This window comes from Geosmithia morbida, assembly GCF_012550715.1.
Source record: "Geosmithia morbida isolate 1262 chromosome Unknown scaffold_6, whole genome shotgun sequence".
NCBI classification, from domain to species: domain Eukaryota; kingdom Fungi; phylum Ascomycota; class Sordariomycetes; order Hypocreales; family Bionectriaceae; genus Geosmithia; species Geosmithia morbida.
Genome location: NW_023336193.1, coordinates 1,021,864 through 1,044,816, shown reverse-complemented (window position 1 = coordinate 1,044,816; position 22,953 = coordinate 1,021,864). Strand labels below are relative to the sequence as shown.

Here is a 22,953-nt window from a genome sequence, read left to right as displayed (position 1 = left end):
AAGAAAAAAGAAGAAAAAAGAAAGAAGAAAAGAGAAAGAAGAAAAGAGAAGTAAATGAGACATGAAGAACCGGGGTATCAAAACTTAATCCTTGGGCCGTAACTCCCCCCACAACCGGTCGATGACCTGAAAAACAGCCGTGACATTCTTCATCGTAGCATCATCCACCTCCCCACGCGCCTTCTGCTGAATCTTGTCAGGGTGCCACCTAACGCGCTCATCCTTGAGGCGTGCCACGGCGGCGGCGGGGGCGGGGGCGGCGGCAGCGGCAGCAGCAGAAGGAGCCGCCATGTTTTCCCCCTCATCCAATCTCAGCCCGCGCACCATGAATATGCGCACCTCGTCGGGGCTGATGCCGTCATCGCCAGGCCGCCCCCTCCCGAGCGGCCAGGCCAGACTGCCGGGCGTACCATCCCACGCGGCCCACGCGGCCTGGTACGCGGACCAGGAGTCGGCCCAGCGTCTGCGCCTGCGCCTCTCGTCGCCCCGCCGCAGGCTCTCGTCCACGTCGCGCTGGTGGCGACGCCGTCTGCGCTCGTCGTCGCGCCGCCTCTGCCTCTCCTCTCCGCGCCGCGCCCGCTCCTCCAGCATCCCCGCGTGCGTCTTCTCCCACATGCGCTGCCGTACGTGCGCCGCGTACTCGTCGTCCGTCATGCGCTCCAGCTCGCCCTGCGGGTTGGCCCGCTCGTTGGAGTACACGTGCACCGGCTGCCCGTACACCGCCGCCCAGTAGTCTGCGCCCTCGTCGTCGGCCATGGCGTCGAAGAGCGATTCACGGAACGCCGTCTCCGCGTCGAGAGGGGGTCCGTCAAACGGGTTGGGCGGCGTGGGAGAGCGGTGGCGCCGGTGGCGACGATGTCCATGGTGGTGGTGTCGGTCCTGACCGGCTTGTTTCTCGCGGCTGTGCGATCGGTGCCGACGTCTACGCGAGGCATCTTTGAGCCTCAGACGGGACCGCCGGGGCCGCGTGGTGTCGCCGTCGTCCTCGTTGGTGGTGGAGGCATGTTGCTTGTGCTGCCGCCGATCGTCGGCCTCGGATGGGCTTCGCGAACGTCGTCGACGTCGGGGTCGGTCTTCTTCTGGTGCTGCTTCCACCCCTGCTGCCTCTGGATTTATGGACGACAGGATATGTCGCCGACGGGGCGAATGTTGTGCATCGCTCATGGCTTCGTTCGAGGTACCCGTCGTATGAAACTACAGAGATGAGGGAAAAGGAAGAGCAAAGCTTGGTATGATGAAACGTCGTGGTGTGTCATGGAGACGGGGTTCGTTGCATCAGATGCATGTACGAGCATACGCCCCACCAGAGGCTGTACGAGGTACCATTCAGGGGTCTAATATGTGTAAATTATTAGTAATACCAGCGCATGCTCGTATTCCGAGTCCTGGCCCGTTTCCGCTGCAATCATGCCTGATAATATCGTGGTAGGTCACACAGCAGAGTAGTATGGAGTAGTATTGCGAGTTGGAAGGCTACATGCAGTATTGCCATCGATGCCTATGGTCTTATATGCCAGTAGTCAGTCAACCATCAGATGGAACGTAGGTGAGTGAAGAATGGACCGTGATCCGCCGTGTGGTGTGTGAATACCACTTTGTGACCATGGAATGATGCCCCGATAGAAATACTGGCACAGTGTACCTTCTCACTCGGGCAGGTCCAGACAGGTACGCGGTATTTCGCAATCGCTGGGCCTCGTCATCAGACCTCGACCAACCAAATCCCCAGCCTTCTTGGCCCTTCCTGGCCCTTCCAAACTCGTAACATCGAATGGTTAACCTTGCCGTACTCGTGTCTGTACACCTGAATCCTAAGCCTCCCAAGGGATCAAAGGCCAAAAAAAAAAAAAAAAAAAGGGAATCCAAAAAAAAGACCCCCAAAGCAAAACCTGCCCCTTCTTCTTCTTCTCTCACTTCCTATTGCCTTCCCTTCCTTCTCTAGCTGAGCCTTGCCATGGGTTGGGAGGAATAGTACAGTATAGATCGCTGGTGCTGCTTTTCCACCCACATCGACACACGGTTCCCGATAAATAGGAACACCATGGGAGGGTTCATTCTGTTACTGGTGCTATGCGTACGATCCCAACTTTCCGTCTCCTTCGTGGCCCCTCCTCAATTGAACATGGACGACTTTTGCTGACAGTTGGAATCAGTCCGTCATGGCATTGGCGTACGTGCTTAAATAGAGATCCACCCAACCAACGCGGGTGATGGACGGGCGATCCTAGAATAACGGTCGGGCTAACATCAACATCCATCTTCTGATTGCAGGTCCTTCTTGGCTGGCGCTCTACCGCTCTCCATGTCCCTCACGTCGTCGCGTCTCCGCCTGATATCTAGCCTGGGCGTCGGCGTCCTGGTCGGGACGTCGCTGATTGTCATCATCCCGGAGGGCATCGGCGCCGCCTCGGCCCCATCGACGACGTCGCACATCCACCGATCGCGTAGCGTCTTAGCTGCGAGGAACCCGGGTCTCGATATTCGCATCGACGACCTCATCCCCTCGGTCCCCGCGGCGCGGATTTCCCTGGCGAAGACGACGACCAAAGTACACGACGCCCGACAGGATGAAGGCCAAGAAGTGGGAGGAGTAGGAGAGGAACTACCTCACGACGATGAGGAGTACGACCACCACCTCCAGCCTGCTGCCGGCGACGGAGAAGAGGAGGAAGAGGAGGGGCACAACGAGCTCCCGTCCTTCCAGATCGGCCTGTCGATGACGCTCGGCTTCGTCCTGATGTTCCTGATCGACCGCATCCCCCGGCACGCCGCGCAGCGCATGCAGTCGTCCACACCGCAGATGCACCACGTCAGCCTGGACAGCCTGGGCATAGGCGGCGGCGGCGGCGGCGGCGGCGTCATCCCCGGCAGCAGCAGCACGAGCAGCAACGGCGGCGCCAGCGGCCGGGGCAGCGGCGACCTCGAAGCCGATCACATGGACGGCCTGCTAGGCCAAGTGGCCTCCTCGGCGCAGCGTGGGTCCCGTCACATGGCCACGACCCTCGGGCTGGTCATCCATGCAGCCGCCGACGGCATTGCCATGGGTGCCTCGGCCACGTCGCCCGACACAAAGATGAGCTTCGTCATCTTCACGGCCATCATGATCCACAAGGCCCCCGCCGCCTTCGGCCTCACCTCGCTCCTGCTACGCCAGGGCCTGTCCAAGAGGGCTTCCAGGAGCCACCTGGTCGTCTTCAGCCTGGCCGCTCCCGTCGGCGCCATAGCCACCTGGTTTCTCGTCACGCTGGCCGAGGCTGGCTCCTCGGTCGTCGAGGGTGACGGCGGTGCGTCTACCTACTGGACTGGACTGCTCTTGTTGTTCTCCGGAGGGACATTCTTGTAAGTCCACCTGACCCCGGGAGAACCGAAAAAAAAAAGGGAGGAAAACGAGAACATGGAAGAAGGGGAAAGAGTAGAAAAAAAGGGCTGACTTGACTACTATCTAGGTACGTTGCCATGCATGCTATGCAGGAGGAATCTGGACCTGGATCCCATGGGCATCACCACCACCACCATGATGGTCCCATCTTGAATGGCGACGGGTACGCCGAGAGGAAGCCCACCGGTCCGCAGATGAGAGAGACGCTCATGACTGTCATGGGTATGTTTCTGCCTCTTCTGACGCAGATTGGGCATCACCACCATTGAGTCTTGCTTTGCCACCTGTGCATCTATCTATTTTGCCCGTTTGACAGCAGCTGAGGAGAGGGAGCTGGATGTACAGGTCATTCCGTTTAGAGATGTGTTGTTTCCTTTCTGTTGTTTTCCCTTCTTTCTCACGTCAAGGATCTTCGGAGTTTGGAGTTTTCACAGCCATGATCTATTTCCCCTCCTTTTTTTTTACACACCCTTCAGCGCATCAAAAAAGACTTCTTAGATTGTTTCGAGATTTTGGTTCGTTTTGAATAGAATAAAGCAAGACATTTTGCATCGTTATTCAATCTCGGTGGGTATATGATGATGAGCCGATGTGAACAGGAGCCACCGTCGGCCCTCATGCAGCCTTTTTCTGTTTCTTTTGTCCCACCGTGGTCTCAATCGCATTGATCTTGGTCGGTATATACTGCGGCTGCCTCTGCTGACCGTTCAACAAGTCGATACCGTCTAGCGGCCGGACTATCCTGTTCACCGTCTCCAGCAGGGCCGTCGCCCCGGGGGCATCGACGGCGACGGCGACGGACGACACCCGCGGAATGTGGAGACACTTGCTCAGCCGATCTGAGCACGACTTGGAGAAGCCGACGAGCCTGGTCCCGGCCTTGCCGCCAGCATTCCCGCTGGATGCGGCGGCGGCAACCATACGGGGGAAGTGGCAGTTGAAAACGGACGACTGGTCCCCTCTGGCCACAAAGACCATGGCGTAGCACCTATCCTTCCTCTGCTTTGACTTGCTGTCGCCAACCTCAGACTGAAGTTGTAGATTCCTCGATATCGCGTTGAAGCCAACATCTACACTGTGGATGACGTCGGGGGCAGCAGGTGGCGAGGGGGCCACGGCGGCATCATCTTTCTCTCCGTCCCGCTGCTGTCTACGTTTCTGCCTCGACGCCTTTTTGCCCTTTGATGGAATCACGTGTGTGCGACGATGATGACCTAGAGGGCTGAGGAAACTGTTTCTAAATGTCAATTCAATGCTCCCCCCCCCCCCCCCCCCCCCCCCCCCCCCCCCCCCCACCCCTAAAGAGAGCTCAGCATGGTCAATGCTTACCTGCATAGAAGTTCTAGAATGGTTTCTTGGTCTTCCAATGTAATTTCCGGCCTTGATTTTTTTTTTCAATACGGTCAGTAGGGAGAGGACAAGAAGAAAAAAGAAAGAAAGAGATACGGAGAGGAGACATAAGAGAATGTCATACCATAGATCTGTCGAGTATGGCGTATCGAGCTGGTGTACTGTGCGTTTACGTGGTGCCGACATGTCACCTAGTTTGATGAGGGCGTTTCGGCTAGAAAAGCTGAGGGGTAGGAAGGATGGAGAGCTGGATGATGGAGCTGGAGCTGGATGTCAAGGTGACGGGGTGAGATTGATGATTCAATAGATTGGACGTCTGAGCTTGGTGGTGGTGGCGGTGTTTTTTCTGTTCCCTGCCAGCTTCAGTATGTACGTTTTTTTTTTCTGGGGCGGTGGATATGGTGGCGGCGCGTTTGTACTGGTTACATGTGACTGTGGCTGTATAATTATATAATATGGCATTGCTATTACGACAACATACGAGTGCTCGTTCACGTACTAGATAGACCTGCTAACAGATGAGATTCACCTAAGGCGTACCTGCGTTCGACTGACATGTGACACTCAAGCTATGGCCAAGTTCTGTACGTGTAATATTGCCAAGTTTAGCTTGCTCCTGGGTAGTGATGGTGTAACAGTGCAGTATCGGGACGAATATTGGTAGCAGTATTTTATTATCAGTCGTACTGCTGGCCGTTCTTCTGCTTCTGCTGCTACTCCCAATACTGCCGCAAATGCTACGTAACAGCTTAGTAACAGGGGAACCACATGGCTCTTTCTGGCTTTTCAAGATTTCGACTGTCATGATTATTCCGTAAGGCTTTCGGCCGTGTACCCGTAGCATGAATCTGCAACATATTAGACTTCCGCCACGCAGTCCGTCTGGCTCGTACTGAGTAACCACTATACAGCACTCCCTTTGTTATGCGCGATACTGTGGTGAGGCATGAGTGTTGCATACAGTATTTCAGTACATGAATGCCATATGCTGTAAGCAGGCAGGTGCGACCGTTTGCGCTTTGCCATTGTATTTACTCCGACCGTCAGCGAATGGCAGGCGCTATATCAGTCTATACAACTCGTCTATAGAGATACCCGACAGTGCTATAATTGAATGATAACACTGATAGAGTGCTGATATAGAAGCCTCGATAGAGAGCACTGTCTGGTCTTACGAATAAGGCTGCATGTACAGATGACTGTGCGGGCTAAGACCTCCAGTCCTAGTCTCTTTACAGACTACGGGCTACTATAGCTCGGACCTCCCCCGCCAACACCCGCCTGCACCCGCCTATAGTTGATGCCTGTCTACAGGAGCCCGTAGGTGCTTGGTATGTATTATACGTCCGTGGTACTACGCCTATAGCTACCCCTCGCGGGGTTCCACACAAGCAACGCCATCTTCCTTCAACAAACATCACCGTCATCCTGCCTCGACCTCTCTCCCTCTCCGCCCCGCTCAAGCAGAGAGAAGGTCATCTTCTCCCCTTCACCCCGTCTCGTATCTCGTTACTACGTAACCCTCTGGTTGCTTCCGATACGTCCTCACCTTACTGTGCGAATCTTCTTCCCCTTTTTTTTCTTTTGACCGAGCTAGTTTTCTTTTGACTTCCCCCCAGAGGGACCTACTACTCCGTACTTTTGGTTTCTCTCTCTCTTGTCCCCCGGTCATCACGCTTCTCACTCTCCACCCCACCACCTCCACCACCAATAATCCTCCACATTCACCAAACACTTACTACTCCGTACATATACTTTTTCTCCTTCTTCTTTTTGACAAAGAAAAACAAGCCGCCTTCTTCGCTCTCGTCCTGCTCACAAAAAAAATTATAAAAAAAAAAGGCGCCGCGTCACCTACACACACACACACATGTTTCTTGACACCAGCCGTTCTGCCGGCTGCCACGACGCTCTGACGTCTCCAGACCAGGCCACGTGCTGCCGCCATCCTCTGTTGCAATCAAATGGATTTCTCAGAGCTACAACAGCCTCTACCCCCACGCCATCCATCTTCAGAGCCGGCATCGACTCGTCCTAAGCCATTTGACGACGCTGACGACATTGATACGGCTTCTGCACGGAAGCGCCGCCGGACCTCGCGCTCCGTCGAGAACTCGAGTGACCCCGCCGTCCACCACAAAGACGACGACGACGACGTCGTCGTTATCGAGTCCGACTCCATCCTCTGCGGCCAGGTCCACATCCCCGACCGCCTCCGGTCAGACCACAAGACCCCCCAGACCTCCCCGACCCTTCAGCGCTCCATGAGCTCCGACCAAAAAGACCAACAAGACCAACAAGACCAGACGGGCCCCCCCTCCTCGAGCAAGGTCACATTGAATCTTCGCACCCCAGCCCGAGCTGAGAGCATGGACGACTCCGAGTCGTCGCTGGGGTCCCTGACATCACGCGGGGCCCCTGCCCTTCGCCATGATGCTACCGTCCTGGACTCCGACGTACCTGACGTACCCGACCGCGACCTTGCCGACCAGGACGCCGTCGACCTGGTCCAGAGCGATACCCAGTCTTCCTCTTCCTTGGACTCGGGAAGCCCCCCCGTCGAGCTCGTCCAGGACCCCGACGATGAGATTTCTCTCGACACCGCCGGGGCTGCTGTTTCCCTGGCCGACCAGCTCCATTTTGCCCTTGACCCGACCGAGACCTTCCCCTATCAGGACACCCAGGAGCCCCTCTATGAGACGGCCAACCGTCTGCTTCACTACCTGAATTCCCGTGAGCAAAACAATATATACATGTCCCCGACATGTCCCGTCTGCCTCGTGACAGACGTACTTTCCTTCCGCTCCTCGATGTGCCTCGGCTAACTGATCCGCTCAGACGCTTCTCCCGATCTCACTATTCTCGAGGACATTTCCCAATGGTTCGCCCGATATGTCGACTTCGTCCGAGGGGCGGAGAACAGCCGTGTCGCTCTGTCCCTGCGGTCGAATCAGACTTTCTGGTCCATATTTCCCAGCGTTGTACTTCCCATGCTGAGGTATGTTGAGAGCCGGGCCCTTCTTTCGCTTTCAACCTGTTTCCATATCAGTACTTCCTGTGCCTCGACAAGAGCTGACCCTAGCCTCGTCACATAAAGGCCACCACTGCATAGGGTCCCCAATTATCGTAATCTCGTCTTGAGGTTTTACAGCAACTTCATCGAGCTGGCAGTGTACACTCTCAAAGTCGACCTTCAGAGCCTTCGGGCTGCGCAGGCATCCGGGGCCAACGGCGGGCACCCCCCCATACAGCTGCACTCGGTGCCCTTCATGGCCCAGCTCTACGTGCTCACCCGACGCGACGCAGTAGCCGACGTCGACCCGGAAGTCACCTTGCTGGAAGAATACGGTACTCTGTCAGACGACGTCTCCATGTTCATGGACAAGCTCGAATCGTGCTCCAACGATATCTTCGCTCTCCTCGCCAACTTTGCAACCACCTTGGTCGCCGTCCTTCCGGCCAACCCCAAGTTGGTAGAGGCCATGAGCGCTCTGACCCATGTCATCACGAACGTTGTGGACGAGTCGATAGCGCGCGGGGAAGCGTCTCCCGCTGACGACGGCCAGCTCCGCGTCGCCAACGTGCGCCTCGAAGAGGGCCATGAGCTCTGGTCCTTGATGTCGGCCTGCTTGTCGGGACTGATAGACAAGCACGTCACTCAAGTGCCAAAGGAGGCCGTCTCCTTCTCCATCACGGCCCTGTCAGAGCTTCTCATGGTCTGCCTTTCGGGCTCTCACAAGGCTGCCGTCGACATGACGCTGCAGCACACCAGGAGCCATCCCAGCATGGCGCCAGCGTCCACGGCCGAGGCCATTGCGCAGGAGTGGCGCTTCGGCATGCTGGAGAGGCTCATTCGCTGCAGCCAGATGCAGCTTCGAGTGACAGGCGCGGCTACCCTGTGCAGCGAGCTCGTCGGCCTGTGGAAGAGAGTCGGGGAGGACTCGGCCAACCCCCTTTTGAACCACGTCGCACAGCACCTACTCCGGAGTGGCTTGATCGAGTACATCATCGGACCAAACAGCCACCCGGAGATTATTATCGAGAGCGCCAACGTCGTTGGGTTCCTGGTCGTCTCCAAGATGTATCAGCGGGAACACACTGATCGCCTGTGGCAGGCCATAACGTGCTGCCAGGACCCTAGAGTCGGCGAAGCGCTGACCCGCATGGTGATCACAATCATGAATCTCTTTGACTATCCGACATTGTCCTACCTCTGCGGGAAGTTTGAGGAGCTACCCATTGCCAGCTTCACCGCCTCTACCCGCTCCTTCTGGGACAACTTGATGCAGCACATGGTGGCTAAATATCGTCAAGACCATGACCACCTCACCTACCAGCCATACAACCTTTGTCTGCGACTGCTCCGCGAATCGTCCATCGTCAACAGCGGCAAGGCCTCGCATCCAGACCTGCAGACCATGGCAACCCAGAAACTCTCGGAGCTCCTGCAATACGGCCCAGACGTCACCGGCCGGGAACGCCTGTACCAGAGCTGCCTCGAAGATCTTTCACAGAAGACGCCGACGACGCTAGGGAGCCTGTGGTGCCTCTCCATGACTATCAGGTCCAACGTCGCCCATGAGATGCAGACACTCGCCCGGGAGCATGACCTGGCACGCCTCCTTGTCGGCGAGCTTGAGAATGCCGTCAAGGCAGGGGCTGTCAATAGCTCTGCCGGGGCCACTGTTCCCGTCGTGTCCGGAAACGCCAATCGGCCTCGGTTAGAATTCCTTGCCAACCTCATACGCTACCAGCCTGACGCTGTCGGTGATGAGTTGGGCCGGAAGCTGTGGGATCTCTTGGTCGGTCCGCACTCCCTCAGTCGCGAAGACAGGGAGGCTGGGTGGAAGATCATCAACGACAGCCGCAGCGATGCGCAGTCTAAGAACTCATTCATCCGCACCTGCGTTTCGGTCTACCTCCCTACCCTCTCCGCGTCCTGCTTCTGCGAGGGGGCCCTGGAGTTTGTCAGATGGGAGGCTATCTCCCTCGTCAGGTTTACCGACGACTTCAACCTCGACGACGAGTCGGCCATCAGATCCAGCTGCCTGGAGCAGCTCTGGAGACTCATACTAGAATCCCCAGACACGCACATTGCGACCCGCGCCATCTCCATCATGGCTGTAGAGGTGTACCTCAACAGCGATCTCCTCCTAGCGTACCCGCCGTCCCGCATGCGTCGGGTGCATTCCTCTCTCGTGACGAGATGCTTTTTGCAGCTCAGGGATGCGGCCAACGAGATTAGAGCTTCCACCGAGAGCAACGGGAGATCGGACGACGGCGGCGGAGAAGAGACGCCCATGGCTACCGACGGCTCGACCGAACTGGCCCCTTCCCGGAACCAGGAGCGCATCTTTACGCGCTCACTGCAGTTCCTCAAGCACTTTCTTGACTCCTACCAGTCGAGACCAGAGCTCTCACCACCGGATCTCCGAGCTGTCATGTGCCGGCCGCCCTCAGAAGTAGCAGGCGACTTGGCCCAGCTCAAGTACCAATCCTTTGATGGAGTGCAGCAGACCGATGTCAAGCCACTCAACATCGGGAGACGGAACACGGCGGCATCTCTCCTGGCCAGCATCAAGAAGGAAACTGGCTTCGACAACTACAGCGCATACTACCGTGGCCAGCGTTTCCGTCCGACCGAGCGGGACGTCAGCAAGTCTCTCGAGGACCTCCAGATAAGCGAAGGACTGATCCTGGTCAGGCGAGAGCAAGAGGATGGAGATGGGGAAGAAGGGTCAGACGGTGATAAGAGCCAAGGAGGTGAAGGCGACTCGCCAAGGCATCCGGAGAGGAGCTCTCTCAAGACTGAGATAATGTCTCATTTCCGTGAGATGTGGGGCTATCTCAACTTGCAAGAACACCTCGCTCGCGAGGTACTGACTTACCGCTTCCCCTCAGATCTTGGACGTATATTCGATTGCTGACATTACTGTGCAGATATACAATTTCCTGGTATGGCTTCCCGCTGACGTGGGCTTCATCAAGTCGTTCGAGGACGAGAAAACGTCCTACAAGGACATCTTCCCGCGTGGACAACCGTTCAGGTCATTGTACGCCATCCACGCCCTCTTCGAGTACAAGGAATTGGCTGTGCAGTCAAGGCGCCTGGGGGATTTGCCTAGTACGGTGGCGGGGACTCCCGATTCCAACAAGTTCCCGGGCCTTCCGCGGATAACTTATTCCAAGGCGAGAGGGCGGAGCGTGTCACTCGTGCTGCAGGCAATCCTGGACCCGGATGTGGTGGCTCACATGAGCGCACGGCTGGAACTGGAGTTGACGAGCTCTCTCATGCATATCCTCATGCAGTGGCTCCAGGACTCGGAGCAGACGCCCGTCGAACTCGCCAGTGCTGGTGTCACCTCGCCCGCTAGGTTTCTCGACGTCCTATCCAACGCGGTCGACTCCGACGAGGACTCTGCAGGCAGCCTGGCGGTCAACACATTTGCCGTCCTGCTGCACCTGGGACTCCAGGATGCGCAGTTCTGGGGCGCTCTGATCCTAGACAGCAAGTTTGAGAGGATAGCACGCGACATGATGCTCCTCGATCGACGGAGCCAGATCAGGATGGTCATCTACAAGATCATCCAAGAGTCTTACGAAAGCGAGAGTCGCCTTCTCCAGAAATCACCTGGCGGCCAAGCGCCGGATGGCGACGGGGAATCGAAGCCGTACCGCATCGCCCTCTACTTCTGGAACCTTGGACAGGAGCTTCTCCCCCGGGTCTCCGAGAGACCAGATCAGTGCCGCGATCTGTTTGGGCTTCTCTACAACCTGATGATCAAGGTATTTGTCTACAATCCCGAGCTCGTCAGCCTCTCCTGGCTGGCCACTACCTGCAGCCGGTCGCTCCTGGACCACCAGCCGACCGAGACTGTGGACCAGCCAGAGCCGTTTGACCCGGTACCTAGGGGGTTCGTATCACTGCTGCACATGTGTCTACAGATTGACGAGAAGATCGCCACATCGGATGTCTTGCCACGTGAACTGGCGTACGACCTCTTTTGGCACCTCCTATTCCCCAGGTCTCGCGACTCGTTCAACGAGCCTGTGCCTCGCGTGGTGCTGAACCTGGAGACGCGAGCCAAGGTCTGCGAAGTCATCTTCCGTCTGGTGAAGAACGATCGCAGCAGTCTTGTGGCCGTGCTGGAGAGTATGAACGAGGTCCTCCCCTTCTCCATGACGGACGACGACGACACTCCGTACCTGTACGAGATACCGTACTCATTTGACCGCCAAAAAGCGCTGCGGTCATCGTGCGGATATGTCGGGCTGCGCAACCTGTCTAACACGTGCTACCTCAACTCGCTGATGACGCAGCTCTTCATGAACACGAGCTTCCGCGACTTCATCATGTCGGCCGAAGTTCAGGACCCCGACGACACCCGCCAGGAGATGCTCAGCAACACCAAGAAGATGTTTGGCTTCATGCAGGAGAGCTACCGCCGCTACGTGGACCCCATCGACTTTGTCGAGACGGTCATGACGTACGACAACACCCACATAGACATCCACAACCAGATGGACGTTGACGAGTTCTACAACCTCCTGTTTGACCGCTGGGAGAGTCAGCTCATCTCCCAGGCGGAGAAGAACAGGCTTCGCTCGTTCTACGGAGGCCAGCTCGTCCAGCAGATCAAGTCGATGGAGTGCGGGCACATCTCCGAGCGGCTCGAGCCCTTTTCGGCCATTCAGTGCGACGTGCAGGGCAAGACGTGTCTGCAGGATAGCCTGCAGGCTTATGTCGATGGCGAGGTCTTGGAGGGCGATAACAAGTACAAGTGCTCTTCGTGCGACCGCCACGTCGACGCCGTGAAGAGGGCCTGCCTCAAGGACCTCCCCGACAACATCATATTCCACCTCAAGAGGTTCGAGTTCAACCTCAGGACGCTTCAGCGGAACAAGATCAACGACTACTTCACGTTCCCCGACAAGATCAACCTGAAGCCATACACCGCCGAGAGCCTAAACAACCCCGATGCCGAGGGGGAAGACATGTTTGAACTTACGGGCGTCCTCGTCCATGCCGGCACGGCCGAATCGGGTCACTACTACTCGTATATTCGCGAGCGACCGACGAGCCCTGATCGACCCAGCTGGGTAGAGTTTAATGACGACATCGTCACCCCCTGGGACCATTCGCGGATGGAGGCGGCCACATTCGGCGGGCCGGAGGCTCGGTCATCATACGACAACAACGGGGTCCCATACGACAAGGCCTACAGCGCCTACATGCTCTTCTACCAACGCGCATCTTCGTTGAAGCGTCAGCAGCAGGAGGTTGAGGAGAAGAAGCTCCCCGTCCCCGTACACGTCAAGATGGACAAGGAGCAGGAGGAACATATCCTTGATGAGAACACCAACCTCCTCCGTCGCCACTGCCTTTTCGACCCGACGCACGCGACTCTCGTCCAGAAGCTGTTCCAGCGGGCAGCAGTCCTGGACCGTGCCCTGGGAAGCACTGTCACCACGGGCACCACGGACACCCCGGTGATGATGGACGGCAACGGCGACAGCGACAATGAGGACGCGTCGGTCGACAGCTCGCCGACCCAGAGCCTGCGGGACCTCGCCATGGAGGTGTCCCTCAGCTACTTTGACCAGGTCGTGTCGCGCAAGAGAGAGGCAGCTCAAGACTACAGCCTGATTGGGATGATATCCACCGCCGTCGAGAGTTCTGCACTGGATTCGTTTTGGTTCTACAAGTACTTTTACCAGCGCCCGGCGGCCCTGCGGTCGCTGGTACAGCGCAACCCCGAGGCGGCCAACCGCCAGTCGACGTCGCACATCATGCTGCGGGCGCTGAAGAAGATCTCGGACGACATGCCGCGCTTCTACCATGTGTATGACGGCGGGGAAGGAGAGGGTCCTACGTCGCCAGGCACGGCCGATCCCGCGGTTTACCGAGCTGCCTCAGAAGATGTGGGTATTCCGGTGCTTGCCGGTGTCATGGATCTGTTCCGGTACATGTGGAGGTATTTTTACATACACATCCGCGCGTGGGACGATCATTTCGGTATGCTGGTACGGTTCGCGAGGATGGGAGACCGCGAGACATCGTACGTCCTCGCGGATGACTGCCTCCTCAAGCTGTGCCGCATCATTGCCGCGGACCCCATCGCCCCCATGGCAGCCAACTACGCCCGGATGCTGCAGAACATCCAGAGGAGGATGAACAACAGGCCGCCATCGTACCAGGAGATCGTGCTCGGGATCGAACACCTGCTGATGCAGATGGCGCCCACTCTGGGGCCCAACACGATTACCGAGTCCGCGTCGGACCGGCTCCTGGAGGAGCAGCCGCCATTCAGCTGGACGTCTGCGGAGGCCGCTTTTTTGCACGACCACCCAGAGGGACTGCCCTACAGCTTCTTTGTCGAGAAGCTGGTGGGCATCGACCAGATGCCGGACGCGACGGACAGGATCGTGGCACGGCTGGTCCGGACGAGCAACCGCATGGATCTCGCCGTCGCACAGACTCTCGAGGCCAACATCCGCGGTGACTCGCCGTCGCAACCTGTTGACTGCTTCCTCCGCGTGGCAGCCGGATATCTGAGCTGGACTCCTGTCCTATCCCACGCCCAGAACCTGCTGGCCCACGTGGCTGCCGAAGCCAGAAGGATACACACGGCCGACATGCATGCCGTGGTGTCGCTGTTCAGCAACGCCATGGTTCTGGGATCGGCCAACCGAGACTCCCCGCGGCAGATGCTGCACGATCACGCCGTCAAGCTGATTCCGCACTGGGCACCGACCGGACTGACGCACCCGTCATCTGACGTCAGGGCCGGCGTCCTGAGCATTCTCGAAGAGGAGATATTCAGTATCCCTCTCGAGTATGACTTTGGTGACGAGGCGGCAGCGGCAGCGGCAGCGGAATCGGAGACGAGCAGTGAGGATGATGATGATGGAGGTGTTCAGTCACAGGAGCAGCAGCAGCAGCAGCAGCAGACGAGACGCAATCTCGTCACCACGACGGCTCAGCAGCTGGGCGTTTCCTGCCTCAAGCACCTGCACGAGACGCACGTCAAGACCGGGGCACCTATCGCTAGGGAGCAGGCCGACTGGATCGTCAGGGTTGTCAGGAAGTGCAGGAGATACTATGATCTCGAGAGCGAGTCTCGCGAGAATTTGTACGCTGTGTTTGAGAATCTACAGCAAGGTGAGTTTCCAGGGAAGAGGGAAGAGGAGTTTTTGAGAGAATTGTGAAGATGTTCTAACATTTGATGTCTTTCTTTTTTTGTCATTGCAGGCGTCAATGAAACCCTGCGTCAACTTATTGTCGAGCAAATCAACGATGATGGAACTGGTGAGTATTTCTTTCCTATCCGAGAAGATGATTTGAGGATTAGAGGAAGACTGATCAAGGGATATTGTCTGAAAACAGACTGGGAAGCATCCTGCACTTCGTCACAGCAGATGGATGGGGTGACGACGGAGTTGAGCCCTCGTGGTATGGGTGAGTTGCATGATGCTGTTGAATAATTGTACCATATGTATGATTAAGTTTTTTTCTTTCTTCTTTTTCTCTTTCTTATCTCTTCTTCCTCTTCTCCTCCATTTCTTTTGTCACCCTCCTCTTCTTTCACGTTTGCTCTTTTTCTCCCCCTTCCTTCATTCTCATTTCTTTTTTCTATTCGGTCAAGGAGATTCAGACGTTGTCTTTTTCTGTTTTCCAACAAATGGTCCAACAAATGGGAGGGAGGGAGAGAGAGATAGAGAGAGCAAGATTGTATCGAATTATGCATGAATCGGTTCAGACGAGGTCAGAGAGGTCAGGGACGAGGCCAAAGGAATGGATCTCTCCAGAAAAGGAGAGGAGAAAAAGAAAAGGCTCCGACACGCGAGGAGAAAGAAGAGGTTAACCAGCCTCTTGAGAAAAGATGAAAGAAGAAAGAAGAGAAAAAATTATGAATAGTGAAGTTTGCCATGGTGGGCTCATGAGATATGAATATACCCCGGTGTTCATGGTGGGATGAACTGTGAGTGTGATGTGCTTGAAAACAAGAAATGAATGAGCCACAAGTTGTAAGTCAAGGCACGGACAGGATACCACGTTAGAGAAAGCAGCGCCGAGTAAGTCAAGGACCACGTAGATTTCCAATCTAGAGAAAAGAGGCGAGAGACACGGCGTAAATCAAGGAGGCAAAGAGAAAAGAGCCGCACGTAGGTCGGAGCAGGGATGGCATATAGGGTAAGGCAGAAAAGAAGATGTATATATACATGAAAGTTGAGAGTATATATATATATCTGAATTCATAAGAGCTGAAAAACTACGAGGAAGCAATGGCCTTCTCCAACATCCTAGCACCCTCCCTCACCTTGGGGGAGAAGTGTTTCTTGAGAAGCTCACCCTCCCAGACGGTAGCAGCAAAGGGGTTTGTGCCCTCGACGGTAGAAGCGACGGGGTTGAAGCGGCCGTCGCCCTTCCTCTCCTCGGTGTTCCACAGCGAAGAGATGCGCCTCCCGTGCGTGCGTGCGACGTCATGCAGCAGGGCGAGGACGCCCTGGGCCGACCGGTCGGGCAGCTGCAGGGCCACGGAGGATAGCTGCTTGGCGAAGGCGGCGAGGCGGGTGGGCGGGACGGAGCGGATGTTGTACGAGGGGAGGAGGACCGAGGTGAGTGACCGGAGGAGGAGGACCGTCGTGGTCTGGACATTGATCTTGGAGTCGGTCGACGCCGACCCGGACGCGGGCTTGGAGAGCTCCAGGTCCGGATTGAGGGACAGGGGCATCAGGGAGGTGTAGAGGTGGTTGGTGAAGAAGGAGAGGTCGAGGTGGAGGTCTGAGCGGGCGTTGTGGGCGTCCTGACCGGCCAGGAGGGCGTAGGCCGTCACCGTGCACAGGAGGGATTCGCGCGTGAGGTTACGCACGCTAACGTCGCCTGATTCTTCTTCTTCTTCTGCTTCTTCTTCGGACTCATCGCTGCTCTCGCCCGCGCCGTCGTCCTGGTTGCCGTCTTGGTCTTCTGGGTGCTCGCTCTGGTCCTGGTTCCGGTTCCGGTTCAGGTCGTCGTCGTCGGCGGCGGCGGCGGCGGCGTCGAGATCGCTGTAGCGGATGAGGTCCTTGAGGGCCTCGAGAAGGTCGCCGAAGAAGTCCTGGTTGATCAGGTGGGCGTACTTCGCCAGGCCCTCGAGCACGGCGCCCATGAGCTGCGGGCTGCGGGCCTTGAGGATGCGGAAGTAGGTGGCGAAGACGAGCTTGAGCGTCTCGGACTGCATGCGGTCGCGCTCCTCGTGGGATACGAGGGCGTCTGCCTGGATCATCTCCTTCTCCAGGGCCTTCTGCTCCTTGAGGTCCTTACGGAGGCGCTTGGTGCGGAACTCTCGCTTCTTCTTCTGCTTGGGGCCGGCCGAGTCGCCGGTGCGCTCGACGGAGTTGTACGAGGCCTGACCGCTGAACTCGGACAGCAACCGGAGGGAGAGGAAGAGGTCGAGGACGCGCTCGCTGACGCGGTAGTTGCGGGCCCTCATCATCTTGGACAGCAGGGCGACGGCCTCCATGGAGGGGCGGCCCTCGTCGTCCTCGCGGAAGAGGGTCTCGAGCGCATCGATGCAGCGGGCGCCGTCGGCATCGAGCCGCGCCATGCTCAGCTTGCCGACCAGGATGCGCAGCAGATCCTCACGGAGGTTGAAGTGCGGCACCGCCGTGAGGAGCGTGCACGCGCACGTCACGGCCACGCTGGCCAGGGTGGTGCCGCTGCCCACGTCGCGACGGTCCCGCGCGCACTTGGCCAGCTCCTTCAGGTACGACTGGTACCCGCTCAGGAGCGACTCCTCGTAGCTGCGCAGCTGCCGCACCTCCTTAGACACCAGCTTCTCCTTGGCCCTCTCCCCGCCGAATGCGCGTATCCGGTATCCGGGGATCACGTCCTTGTACACCGTCATCTGCGTCATGAGCGTGAGCACCTTGATGGGTAGGATACGTGTCGCCCCCAGCTTTCCCAGGGCCCGGAAGGCCCCGACATTCTCCTCCGGGTCCTCGCTGACGGCCGTGGCCAGCCGCGCCAGCTCCTCCTGCGCCTGTAGGATCTGCTCGCGCTCCGGCTTGGGGTTCTCCTTTGGCTGGTGTTTGTACTTCCTGGCCTCTCCGCGGTCGTCCTCCTCACCTCGGCCGTCCCTGTCCCCGTCCACGCCGAGCCACTCGGTGTCGCTCCCGTCCTCATCGGAAGACGACCGTCCTCCTGCCGCCGCGTCGTCGGCCTGGATATTGCGGATAATCTCTAGCCGACCGCTATCCGTGTTCTTGAGAGGGAGACGGTTCGAAGCCGCCGCCCTCTCCTGTTCTTTCTTGGACTTCTTGTTCTTGCGTGGTCGGGACTCGTAGTCCTCCTCGAGGTTCCAGTTGGAGGCGTTGCTGATGAAGGCTTTTTGCGTCTTGCGGGTTGACTGTTGAGATTTGCTGTTGGCGTCGTCGTCGGATGAGTCGTGCTCGAGTTTTCTACGTTTCACCCCGTTGGGAGCCATCGTATCAGGCCTCAGGTTTTTCGAGAAGTCTTGTTTTGTTTAGTATGTCTTGTTTTTTAGTCCCCTCCCTCTGTGTGTCGTCGTTGCTGTTGTTGTTCTGCTGGAGGGGTTGAACGAAAGTTGTATAGAGACTATTCATCATAGAAGATCTCTGGGTAAAAAATATTGGTAGAGCAGCTCTCACCGCCATATTTTTCGATTTTTCTGCCGCCTGGGTGGGATGGGCCCTTGTATCCACTTTTTGCCGTTTCTGCATGATGACAAAATAGCTCAACCATTTTTTCCTTAGGATGCTGGTAGCACTGTGTGATCTAATCCGTCACCTACCCCTGCCCCTCGACTGGCCAAAAAGAAAAGAAAAAAAGAAAAAAAGTTCATCAACCTCTTACTTTCATTTTCTTCCTCTCGGTGTATACTATCTGATTTTCTTTGGAGAGGAAAAGAGAAAGAGAGAGAGAGAGAGATAACACATAGAAATTCTCTCGGAGAAGAAAAAAAAAGACACAAAAACACATTCGCAATCATGGGCTTCAGAAAGCCTTCTATGCAGGCCATCAACTCGTCCAACAAGCTCAACCGACGAGATCTCTTTGTAGAGCACAAGAGGGCATCCGGCAAGGAACGCCACGAGGCGCGACACCGTCGACGCAAAGAGGAAGCCCGCGACCCTGCGCTCAAGGCAGCCCGACTGGCCAGGAACAAGACGCTATCTCTGGACCAGAAGCGAGTGTGGGACGATGGCGACGATGACAGCCTCGGTGCGCAGGTGGACCTGGAGAAGCTTCGGAGGCGACGACTGGAAGAGGCCGAGGCCGAGGCTCACGCACCGCTAGACGACGGCGGGAACCGGGCAGGAGCAGAGGAGGATGACGACCACGACAGCATGCTCGACTCCGACTCGGACGATGACGAAAAGACCAGGGAGGCCAAGGAGCTGGAGAAGGAGGAGAAGAAGCGGAGCGGACGGGACGCCAGCACGGCGCCGTCGACGACGAGCACGAGCATGGACCTGACGCCGTCGTCGCTGGCGCTCAAGTTCCCCAGCCTATTCAGCGACGTGCCGCCGCCGGAGCCCAAGATCCTGGTGACGACCTCGCTCAACTCGACGCTGCACAGCGAGGCGCACCTGCTGTGCACCATGTTCCCCAACAGCTCGTACATCCCGCGGTCGTCGCACCGCTACAGCCACCGCTACTCGCTGCGCGAGATCTGCAAGTTCTCCGTCAACCGGGGCTACACGGCCGTCGTCCTGCTCAAGGAGGACCAGAAGCGGCCCACGGGCATCTCGGTCGTCCACCTCCCGACCGGGCCGACCCTGCACTTCTCCATCTCCAACTGGATCGAGGGCAGGCAGCTCCCGGGCCACGGCAACCCGACCAACCACTACCCCGAGCTGCTGCTCAACAACTTCAAGACGCCGCTCGGCCTGCTGACGGCCCGCCTGTTCATGACCATGTTCCCGCCCCGACCCGAGCTGCAGGGTCGACAGGTCGTCACCCTGCACAACCAGCGCGACTACATCTTCGTCCGGAGGCACAGGTACGTCTTCCGAGACAAGAGGCAGACCGAGAAGAGCGTCGCCGGCGACGACGGCAAAGACATGGCCGGCGTCGAGGGCATCCGCGCCGGCCTTCAGGAGCTGGGGCCCAGGTTCACCCTCAAGCTGCGTCGCGTCGACAAGGGCATCGGCCGCGCCGGCAGCGAGGGTGACGATGCTACGCAGTGGGAGTGGAAGGCCAAGATGGAAAAGGACAGGAAGAGGTTCAATCTGTGAAGTGTCTCAACTCATCTATCTTTTGTTTTTTTTTGTTTTTTTTTCAATCTTGGGGAGGGGGGATATCTTGTACTATGGCTTGCTTCTCCATGTCCCAAATCTCTGCTTTTCCTTACAGAGATCTTCTTCTTCTCTTCTTGTCCAAGCATACCCTCTAGAGGAGGGCCTTGATCCATGTCTCTGCAACGGCAAGAAGAAGAGGTGTGAAGATGACGCACGGTTGAGAGTGATATATGAAGCAAGAGGGAGGGGAATAAGAACAAGATCCATTCGATTCATTCTTTTAGAATACCCCATTTCTAATTAACGAGTAATACATGTATGATTTGATCATGGTGGATCCTCCCCCCAACATTTCTCTCTCCCCCCTTCCTCTTGCTCCAGGGTGTGTGCGTGCCTGCGCCCGCGCCCCTCTCCCCATTCGCCGTCGCAGAAAACAATGCCGTGCGTGACTCGTGGCTTAATCCTTTTTTTTTTCAGCGCTAAAAGCACGCGCATTACGAAGAAATGAGCTGTTCATGAAGAAGTTGAGGGAGAAGAGGAAAAAGGAAGGGCCAATCACAAGCCGCAGTCTTGAAAACTACATTACTGCCTATAATATACTTTATTTTGGCAGGGGAGAGGATCTCAAGGCCATCTTTCATAACGGACAAGGGACAGGGTGGGCTGCTTTGCGACACACGACCATCCTTCCACCACATGCTCTGAGGGAGGGGCGGCGCACATACACAAGAGAGAGAGAGAGAGAGAGAGAGAGAGAGAAAGACATACGCAGAGGGAGAGAGAGAGAGAGAGAGAGAGAGACAGAAAGACATACGCAGAGAGAGAGAGAGAGAGAGAGAGAAAGACAAGGGAAAGGGGAGTGAAAAGCGCGCACCTGGATTTTCATGGCAGCAACAGATGAACCGCACCACGACAACTCCGTTACGAATCGCCAAGACTTTACAGACACTGTCGCCCAGTCGGGTGTGCTGGGCGACGATGACGACATCATCCAGGACGGAGGGAGAGGGTGAGCAAGCACTCAACGTCTTCTGACTTTTTTTTTTCTTGTTTTATTTTTTTTTTCCTCATTCTTTTTTTTCCTCTGGGAAGGGGAGGAGGAAGGGTTCCTGACAATCATCTCTCCAGGGACAAATGGTCATCACGAATTTCGTCAACGGGAGGAGGCAGTGTGGAGGAGAGCACCGGTTCTGACGGGGAGTACCAAGTTTGAGCCGCGGTCGGATGTGAGGAATATCATGGTGACGGGGGGAGAAGGATTCATGTGAGTCTTGTGTTTCTTCTTTTCTTATCCCTCCCCTCCCCCCCCCCTCCTCATATGAGAGAGAGAGAGAGAGAGAGAGAATATATGCGTGTGTGTGCGTGCATGTGCGTGTGTATATGTGAAACATGCAGAGACAGACAAGAAAAAGAGAGACGAGAAAGAGAGAGAGACGAGAAAGAGAGAGAGACGAGAAAGAGAGAGAGACGAGAAAGAGAGAGAGACGAGAAAGAGAGAGAGACGANGTGTGTGCGTGCATGTGCGTGTGTATATGTGAAACATGCAGAGACAGACAAGAAAAAGAGAGACGAGAAAGAGAGAGAGACGAGAAAGAGAGAGAGACGAGAAAGAGAGAGAGACGAGAAAGAGAGAGAGACGAGAAAGAGAGAGAGACGAGAAAGAGAGAGAGACTGACCGAGAGTAAAAGAGCATGTTGGGTAGTCCGTCACCTGGCACTGACATACCCGACAGCCTACAACATCATATCCTTCGACAAGCTAGACTACTGCTCGTCGCTCAACAATACCGGCTGCCTGGACGGGCGGACCAACTTCACCTTTGTGCGGGGGGACGTGACGGAGCCGAGCCAGGTGGTGGATTGCATGGAGCGACACTCGGTCGACACGGTGCTTCACTTCGCGGCGCAGTCGCACGTGGACCTGAGCTTCGGCAACTCGTACGGCTTCACGCACACAAACGTCTACGGGACGCACGTGCTGCTGGAGAGCGCCAAGAAGGTCGGCATCCGCCGCTTCGTCCACGTCTCGACGGACGAGGTCTACGGTGAGGTCAGGGAGCACGAGGGCGACCTGCTCGAGTCGAGCATACTGGCCCCGACGAACCCGTACGCCGCCAGCAAGGCCGCCGCCGAGATGCTGGTCCAGTCATACCAGAAGAGTTTCAAACTGCCCGTCATCATTGTCAGGAGCAACAATGTCTACGGACCGCATCAATACCCTGAGAGTGAGCCCGCCCTTTCTTTCTTTTTTCTCTCTCTCTCTGTTTTGTTGAGATGGTGTGTGTGTGTGTGTTTTGTTTCACACACACACACACACACTCTCTCTCTCTCTCTCTCTCCTCTCTTCCATCGTTTCATATAATCTCTGCTTCCCCTCTTGTAGCTAGCTGACCAGACACGCAGAAATCATACCGAAATTCGCCTGTCTTCTCCACAGAGGTCAACCGGTCGTACTCCACGGTGACGGTAGCCCGACGAGACGGTACCTGTACGCGGCCGACGCGGCCGATGCCTTCGACACGATCCTGCACAGGGGACAGCTGGGGCAGATCTACAATGTCGGCTCCAACGACGAGGTCTCCAATCTGGACCTGTGCGGCAAGATCATGGACGCCGCGCGCATCAGGCGCGACGGGCCCGACGGCACGCGCCGGTGGATCAAGTACACGCACGACAGGCCCTTCAACGACCGACGCTACGCCATCGACGCCACCAAGTTGCGCGGGCTGGGCTGGAGGCCCAAAACGACGATAGAGGACGGTCTACGGCAGACGGCGGACTGGTACCGCGCATTTGGGGAGGCGTGGTGGGGAGACATCACGCACGTCCTCACGCCGTTCCCGGTGGTGACGGAGGGCGAGGTCGTTCCCGATTTCGATCATACCGGTAGGGATTCGCCGCTGAGGGGGGAGGGTGAGGGTGAGGGTGAGGGTGAGGGTGATGGGGAGAGGAACAGGTGATGAGGATTTGGGGGCCGGGGGG

At 56.9% G+C, this 22,953-nt stretch overlaps 7 protein-coding genes across 7 annotated transcripts; 4 read left to right on the top strand and 3 right to left on the bottom strand.

The window, feature by feature from the left end:
- Positions 1 to 84: 84 nt before the first annotated feature.
- GMORB2_6776 (uncharacterized protein) lies at positions 85 to 1,164 on the bottom strand (the record flags this gene model as incomplete). Its single annotated transcript, XM_035468744.1, has 1 exon — positions 85 to 1,164. One exon carries the CDS (start codon positions 1,162 to 1,164, stop codon positions 85 to 87), a length of 1,080 nt encoding a protein of 359 aa, XP_035321878.1.
- Positions 1,165 to 2,302: 1,138 nt separating this feature from the next.
- Positions 2,303 to 3,648, top strand: GMORB2_6775 (solute carrier family 39 (zinc transporter), member 9; the record flags this gene model as incomplete). Its single annotated transcript, XM_035468743.1, has 2 exons — positions 2,303 to 3,339; positions 3,447 to 3,648. 2 exons carry the CDS (start codon positions 2,303 to 2,305, stop codon positions 3,646 to 3,648), a joined length of 1,239 nt encoding a protein of 412 aa, XP_035321877.1.
- A 346-nt stretch (positions 3,649 to 3,994) lies between these two features.
- Positions 3,995 to 4,915, bottom strand: GMORB2_6774 (ribonuclease P/MRP protein subunit POP3; the record flags this gene model as incomplete). Its single annotated transcript, XM_035468742.1, has 3 exons — positions 3,995 to 4,610; positions 4,709 to 4,759; positions 4,854 to 4,915. 3 exons carry the CDS (start codon positions 4,913 to 4,915, stop codon positions 3,995 to 3,997), a joined length of 729 nt encoding a protein of 242 aa, XP_035321876.1.
- Positions 4,916 to 6,693: 1,778 nt separating this feature from the next.
- Positions 6,694 to 15,187, top strand: GMORB2_6773 (ubiquitin carboxyl-terminal hydrolase 34; the record flags this gene model as incomplete). Its single annotated transcript, XM_035468741.1, has 5 exons — positions 6,694 to 7,462; positions 7,568 to 7,727; positions 7,827 to 10,605; positions 10,670 to 14,891; positions 14,982 to 15,187. Coding segments are annotated over 5 exons (8,136 nt in total), but the record flags the coding sequence as incomplete, so codon positions are not given.
- An 815-nt stretch (positions 15,188 to 16,002) lies between these two features.
- GMORB2_6772 (nucleolar complex protein 3) lies at positions 16,003 to 18,195 on the bottom strand (the record flags this gene model as incomplete). The annotated part of the gene is made up of 1 exon (XM_035468740.1): positions 16,003 to 18,195. The coding sequence occupies one exon, from the start codon at positions 18,193 to 18,195 to the stop codon at positions 16,003 to 16,005; it is 2,193 nt and encodes a 730-aa protein (XP_035321874.1).
- Positions 18,196 to 18,718: 523 nt separating this feature from the next.
- On the top strand, positions 18,719 to 19,969 carry GMORB2_6771 (ribosome production factor 1; the record flags this gene model as incomplete). The annotated part of the gene is made up of 1 exon (XM_035468739.1): positions 18,719 to 19,969. The coding sequence occupies one exon, from the start codon at positions 18,719 to 18,721 to the stop codon at positions 19,967 to 19,969; it is 1,251 nt and encodes a 416-aa protein (XP_035321873.1).
- Positions 19,970 to 21,736: 1,767 nt separating this feature from the next.
- On the top strand, positions 21,737 to 22,931 carry GMORB2_6770 (dTDP-glucose 4,6-dehydratase; the record flags this gene model as incomplete). The annotated part of the gene is made up of 2 exons (XM_035468738.1): positions 21,737 to 22,196; positions 22,375 to 22,931. Coding segments are annotated over 2 exons (1,017 nt in total), but the record flags the coding sequence as incomplete, so codon positions are not given.
- Between the last annotated feature and the right edge of the window lie 22 nt (positions 22,932 to 22,953).